Here is a 7,214-nt window from a genome sequence, read left to right on the forward strand (position 1 = left end):
TTTCACCATATAAAGATAAAAGTCTGCCTTCTGTTCTATTTTCTTTCTTGGGTTTTTTGTTTTTTTGTTTTTTTGGGTTTTGTTTTGGTTTGGTTTGGTGTTTTTTTGTTTTTGTTTTTTGTTGTTTTTTTTTCCCCTCAGTAAAACAGTAAATAAGTGCCGCTTAATAACATCAGGTTACACACCGTTTTCACCATATAAAGATAAAAGTCTGCCTTCTGTTCTATTTTCAGTCCTGGCTGGCTTTTAGTCCACCAGCAGTTATTTTCCCGTCTATCTCATGCCCCTAACCGCTTTCTCTGACAGGTCACGGAGAGCTCCAGGGCAGTGCCTTAGCCCAGAGCAGCCGAGCAGCCTCAGCTGTGTTCCAGCCCTTACTGCCCCCAGCAAATACTCACCAGGCTTCTCGCTCAGCTGATGCATTTTAGCCTTGAACTGCAAAATGCCTGCTGTGCATTTGTAAAAGTTATCTCCATTAATGCCAAGTATGCAGTTTCATTGTGTCTATACAATAGAGCGAAACAGAACACTTTGTGGCTACAGCATGACTTTGGCAATTTATTGACCCATTTCACCATCTCATCCATACTCCAAGAAGGAAACTCATTATGAAGGTTATGTTTCCAAACAGTGCTGCTGCTTTGCTGCAAAAACCTAACCTCCCAGGCAGGGCAGACTTACACTTCGCTGCATCTCCCTCAGGTCCATGAGTGGACACATTTGTGTGCTCAGGAAATTAGGACTCAATGCAAGACCCATTTCCTCTCATTTAAACATTTACACTAACTCAAAAAAAGCGAAGAAACCAAAATAGGGACACAGAGTATGAACAGAGTCTTCTACAGACTAACAAACAGCTGTGAAAGATACCCAGACTCCAGTGGTTCTCCCAGTTCAGAAAAGAAACAAACATCTCCCTGATTTGCAATAAATACTCCAAAGTATTCAGATAGCTGGTTTTGAAGCAATTTTAAGTTTTCCAGAAACAAAACAAACAACAGGGCTATTACTTGAGTGAGAAGAACATTAAGGTGATATTTTGTGATAAATAAATGCTTCCAGTATACAGCCCATGGGAATCCTGTTGACTCTGGAGCAAAAACATGTATAAAAACTTCAGCTATTAGATTTCCCTCTATTCATCTTTTTCTGGATAACCTGCACTATATAAAAACATTGACTTGCTCAGTTCAGGACAGATGTCTCAGTTCAAGAGAGGATATCCATTCAGAAAGTGATTAACTCCTATTAACTTCATGCCTTTATTTATTAAATACATTTACATAATTTTCTGAAATAAACCTCTGTCTGATCCTGCATTAATTTCTTCACAGTTGCAGGACATACCATCTTACATTGCAAATCTGAACTGCAAACTGATAGGTTGTCACAAGTCCTATTTTCCTCCCAATAGCTATGAGAAGCTAAAGCAGAATTCCACTTTTGCTTTCATTTGCTAGCTGCCTTCTCCCCCTTTTACACTCTATTTTTCATTCCTTTTACACATTACCTCTTAAACCAACTTAATAATCTTACACTTGCAAAAATTGATTTAATTAAGTGAATCCATGCTGAACATTCTGCAATGCACGCATGTGAACTGCAGTTTTAGAAACAGTTTGTTTACTGTAAACAAAACTTACGTTCTATGAAAGACCTCCTCCTGAAGATAATGAAAGTTCCAAGTACTCAGTACCTTGGGAAAAAACCTGCAGCACTTGGAATATTTTTAATTGTCTTACTAGGGCGTTATTCCTCTCTCAGATACCATTACCATTTTTTCACTTTTTTCTTTTATTTCTTTACATATTGATATTACTTAAAAACATATAGATTTATTCAAGTCATCTTCAAAAATAATAGCAAATTTTAAAAATTGATTTTGCACTTTTTAGTGGCAGTACCTACATAATATCAATACAAAATTTTAAATTATACAGTTTCAACAGAAATACTTTCTCATATCCATGGTTTTTAACCACTTATTAAAGAGGGATAGCATTACAAACAAACCCATCTGCTGTGATACCACTGTTCTCCACATTCATTACAAATAACGTAAGTCAACATCTGTTCATCTGGATTTGTGTTTCGCACCCAACCTGGAAGAAAGAGAGTTCCTCTGGCAATCATAGTGACAGTGCAGTCAAATTTTTCACAGCGCCTACACTTTATTTTGTTTGTCTGCGTGCCATTAATAACTTGTGGAAGCTGATGTTCCTGAACGGATGATTCTGTGTACAGAGCCCTGAGCTGTTTCAGTTCATCGCTGGCCATTTCCATCACTGTCATCTCAGCAAAAGCCTTTGGACTCAAGGTCCCTGAAAAAAGATTATGTTTTAAGTGGCAGCTTTTAGGGTTCTTCAGGTTAGAGATTTTGCTTCTGATACAATTTTTATACTTTCTGTCATTTTTAGCATGAAGAGCAAAAACATGTTCTTCGATTTCTTTAGATAGCTCTAGCCATTTATCAGTTTCTTCTTCGCTTTTGTCAGAACCAGTCAAAGCTTTGTAAAGAAGATCTCTGCATTTATGCCTCAGAGCTCGCATCGGATCCTGCTGCAGACTTGCATCATTAACAAGAGGTTTAGAATCTTCATTATCAGCATGTTGTTCCTCAAAAGAAGAAAGCTGATTCATGCTGCCTTCTGCGTCATTATGTACCACATTTTTAACAGCTTGCAACGGGACCAAAATTTTAGAACTAGTAGCATCTAATGCCTCCTGCTGACATGGTCCTTCAGACAGTGACTGCTCTCTAGGAACCACACTGAGATGTTCCATTTCCTCTTCCACATGCACAGAAACTGATTTTTTAACTTGCATTGACTGAACACAGTTATTCTTGTAAAGTGCTTTCCACTTTGACAATAACTGCTTTGCTTGCTTTTTCAACTCTACTGAAGGGCAGATCTTGAGTACTCTGTATACAGCCTTGGCAACTTCTGTCCCCTGAAGGTGCTCTATAGTCATACCAACATCTTCCAGCTCTTTAAGATGACCCTCAACATCTTGGAAATTGTTCTCAGACAGTAGCTTTTCAATACAATGGGCTCTGTGTATAATATTTTTCTGGTCAGACATTTTTAAACCTGAAAGCCAAAACATATTTATCATATTTACTGCAGTTATGACAATAATTCATTTTCTCTATATTCTCACAAGATTTTATTGCTATTTTACACTATCTTACTTATATATAATCTTACTTGTTTTGTCAACTTTTTCTTAAAATGGTGTATAGTGGAGTTAGTGGAGCAAATGCAAAATACAGAGGAGCCTGGGTCCTGGGAAAGTGCACGTGGGCATGCTAGTCTAACGCATGCAAGAAAAACCCTGGTGGAAAGAAGGGCCCAGGGACTTCTGCTGGTGTAGGGTCAACAATTTAAAAAGTAGGATGTGACACTAATTTTTAAGGAAAAGCAGAGTGTTTTGCCAAAAAACACACTGACAAAGACACTTCCAGCATAATAAAAATTTAATCATATTTGCTGTATGCATGTACACCACAACAGAAATTCACAGGGAGATTCTCAACTGCTACAAGAAGGTAGATAACTACACAACCACTCCGCTGTACGAGATTACAGGCAGACTTGGCAGCGTTTTCTGCATTAGTAGACTCTACCATCACTGGACTACCAAGGAGCAATCAGTTCTGAAATTCATCATTTTTTACCAAAAGCACCAGAAAAACACCTGTTGATGTTTAAAATCTAGCCACTCTTATCAAAGGACACTTTCTCCAACAAAAAAAAAAAAAAAAGAAAAAAAAGAAAAGGAGGTTATGTATGTATGAGGTCCTTCCTCATACATACACAGAAACAATAAAAATATTAGTAGGGTTTTTACAGTTAGTTTTTACAGTATTAGTGTCAAGAAATTGAATTTAATAAAATTTTGTTTTCAGAGAATCAGTTTGTTTTTCTATCACACAAATGTAAAGCCTATTAAAAATTAAAAGTCTATTAAAAACCATGTCTGGGACGTTCTGCTGTAACAGCTATTTGAATAACCTAATGCCCTCACACTGCTGAATACATTCTGTACTAGCTTCCCACTCATCTCCAAAGGCAGACTTGTAAGTAAACACTGCACTAATTTAATCTAGAGTTGTAATGACGTTAAGGTTTTCTGCAAGACCCCAAACCCAGAGATCATTGCTGCCATCTTTCCAGAATGCATGTGCAAAATAACCCCCCTCAGAAAAACTGGCTTATGTCTCAAGTTTTGGGAAGCTGCATTTAAACCTCTTTTTCCATTTTCAAGCATCTGACTAAAAATGAACTCAGTACAAGTTGCAATGATACAGAATAACAGAAAAATCAAGGTGGGTCCAAAAACTCCACATTGTAAGGTACTTTTTTGGTTGCTGGTTTTTGGAGGTTATGTATTTGGTTGGATTTTGTGTTTTGTTTTGTTTTGATTGGTTGGTTGTTTTTTTTTAAATCAGTCATTCCTCTAACTAAACCCTAACTTAGTAAAATGTTTTCACAAATCTTTATAATAAATGCTGAGATGTTTGCTATCTATAGTTTTGTTTTTAATAAAACTTGCAAGATTCCACTTGGTTTCTCATAACAAACCAAGTTAATAGGTTTTAGAAAAATATTTTAGAAGGGAATGGAAGACTAATTTGCAGTAGGGAGTAATGTGTAGCACAGCTATTTTTTCACAGATTTGTTTGGTTTTGCCATTGCTGTGTATATGTTGTAGCCTGTATGATGGAGAATCAATGATACATGCAGAAATGAGATATATGCATTAAGAATGAGCCCTAAAACATAGAAAGTTAGAAAGTTTAAGAAAACTTCCACACTCATATTGTTTTAGTTAATATTAACTTCTACAGCAGACAGATGAGATACCTATGAATTGTTTCTTTTTTCATTTTAGACTTTTTCCTCGAGCCTTTGTTACTTCAAAAGAATAAAATTAACCAACTAATGTGGGCATGGTATCTGACAAAAAAACACTGACCTAAATGACTTTTTCAAGCACCCGGTGGAGATGCCAGTTTTTAGGCCTGAACATATTTTATTGGGAAAGCTTGGGGCTACTCTGCAATAAGTTTAAGTAAGTAAGCCTGACATAACTCAGTGGATCTTAACCCCCAAACACCATTCTGGTTCCTGCTTGACCCTCAGCCCTTCCACTTGCTATGCAAGAGATCACATGTTCTCTCTCTTCCAAAAGTTTCTCTTGATAGCTGCTAACAGGGAAGCAAGCTGGACTAGTAAACTTTTAACTGAGGTCCTCACCATTGCCCTTTCCCTTCCTAGCTCCGGCATCATATTACAGTTTGATTATCAAGGCAGGGCAGCTCAAAACCAGTGACACCTGAAAAACAGTTTCAAAACAGTGACGTCTATAAACTCCTAACTGCCCTAATCGCTATTTTTGGAAATTCTTAAAGTTAAAGACACATCCCTCTATATCCTAAGAAGTACCTATTTACTTACAGCCATAGCATTATTAAAGCATGTTCCCATATATTCTCACGTGTCAAATGAAAAGAAAAAGGGGATTGCAGAATGCGGAGTCTCATGGCTTGAATAAGATTTCCTTTTGATTCCTTTTTATCAAGCCCTTTGACCAAAAAATGCTCAGTGCATTGCTCTGTGCAAATTTACACACACAAGGAGTTAACACTACTGACATTACTCTCCTGTTTGCTGAAAACGAGAATTAAATGTAGAATGCAGAATTGAAGGGTGTGTTAAGTGCTCCTCTTTTCTTAGGAGCTAGTCTTCTAAATTTGTGCACAAAACCAGTGTTTTGTCTGAAGCTGCATACATCCTGATTCTACTCTAGAAAAAGTCATCTGGCTGATATAGGCTGATACAAGGCTAGCTACACACATCCACGTTTAAAGGAACTCACAAGCAGATTTCTTGCACCATCACTGCTTCCTTGATGATATCCCCTGAGAATGGGGGGAGAGGAGGGACAAGCCATATGTCTGGGTAATTTGCGTGTTCCCTTCTATGACCACCAGCCCAGCTAACCTGTTTTCTGCATGACAGATGTTCAAACTTCAGGTAGGGCCTTGGAGCTCTGTAAAAGAAAAGGACAGAGACACAGAGAGAGAGAGCGCATAAACCTTCATCTGTTCCTATTACTCTGAACCACAGACCAACCTCCACAGCGAATGATCTCTGCATTCACTTGACCTGTATTTAAACAGCTCATTCTTGCCTGACATTTTGAAGTCCTGCAAAACCTCAGTAATGGATTTTACAGAAACTGATTTACTACTCAAGAAGTTTTAGACTGAGAGAAACAGTGTGCATTGTTCAAATACTTAAGTTGAACTCTATGCATCACCATACCGAAAAGCAAATATAAGTGCATTCTTCCTCATCTGTTCTGCTGCAGGAACACGCAGAGGCTGTGAGAGCGGAAAGTGGTGTCTTCCTATCTAGGGCAGCCATCACTACAGCGGGACGGTTCCCTGTCTCCCGAACACTAAGTGGCTGACATTAGAAAATTATGATCTGCTGGCATTTACTGTTTTCCATGCAATCTAGGGCAGAGCTGGTGACACAGTTATATGCTCAACCAGTATGATTGCCTTAGAATCAGTTCTGCTTCTTCCAACAAACTCCACTTCAAATGTAATTTTCTTCAGTTTCTTGTATTATGCTACACATACCATAAAATATCCAAATGCAAGATGACTTCATGAATTCTCAATATTTAGTATACAGGCTATGGACATGCTAAGAAATAACTACACAAAAACTGCTCTGCTGATAATTTGTCCATGCATATACTTTCTACTGTGACAAAGGTGAAGTATTTTGATCTTTCATTGAGGACTATGCTTCATAGAAAGTTTCCTCTCTAATATTGCAGGGCAAGGAGCTGTACGTAAGAAACGGTGCATAAAGTCCATGGATATCATCTGCTTTATGGTCGTGGTCCTCACTCATGCTTATCCACTGTCCCTAGGCACCCACATCAGGGTAGCAAAGCGAAGACAGGCCTGTTTCTGTGGCCAATCCCACACAAGAAAATGATATGGCTGAAAAAAGATTCCTTTGGCCCCACGGCTATGAGTGAGCATTGGCAGCTGGGGTGACTAACACAAAGCCTCCGAGGGGAGCTGGAGCCTAGGCGTTGGCATCTGCAGCAAGAACGCAGCCATTCTGCCACACACTCACAGTGAATTACCTTCCTCTTAGCAGACACCTACAGCTTCTGGGAAAGAG

General features: G+C 38.4%; 1 protein-coding gene across 1 annotated transcript; it reads right to left on the reverse strand.

Moving 5' to 3' along the window:
* Positions 1 to 1,772: 1,772 nt before the first annotated feature.
* Positions 1,773 to 5,912, reverse strand: TCEANC (transcription elongation factor A (SII) N-terminal and central domain containing). The gene is made up of 2 exons (XM_010294993.1): positions 5,884 to 5,912; positions 1,773 to 3,092 (listed from the first exon to the last, which is right to left on the reverse strand). Exon 2 carries the CDS (start codon positions 3,082 to 3,084, stop codon positions 2,002 to 2,004), a length of 1,083 nt encoding a protein of 360 aa, XP_010293295.1. The 5' UTR covers positions 3,085 to 3,092; positions 5,884 to 5,912; the 3' UTR covers positions 1,773 to 2,001.
* Positions 5,913 to 7,214: the final 1,302 nt, after the last annotated feature.

This window comes from Phaethon lepturus, unplaced genomic scaffold, assembly GCF_000687285.1.
Source record: "Phaethon lepturus isolate BGI_N335 unplaced genomic scaffold, ASM68728v1 scaffold39939, whole genome shotgun sequence".
In the NCBI taxonomy this organism is placed as follows: Eukaryota; Metazoa; Chordata; class Aves; order Phaethontiformes; family Phaethontidae; genus Phaethon; species Phaethon lepturus.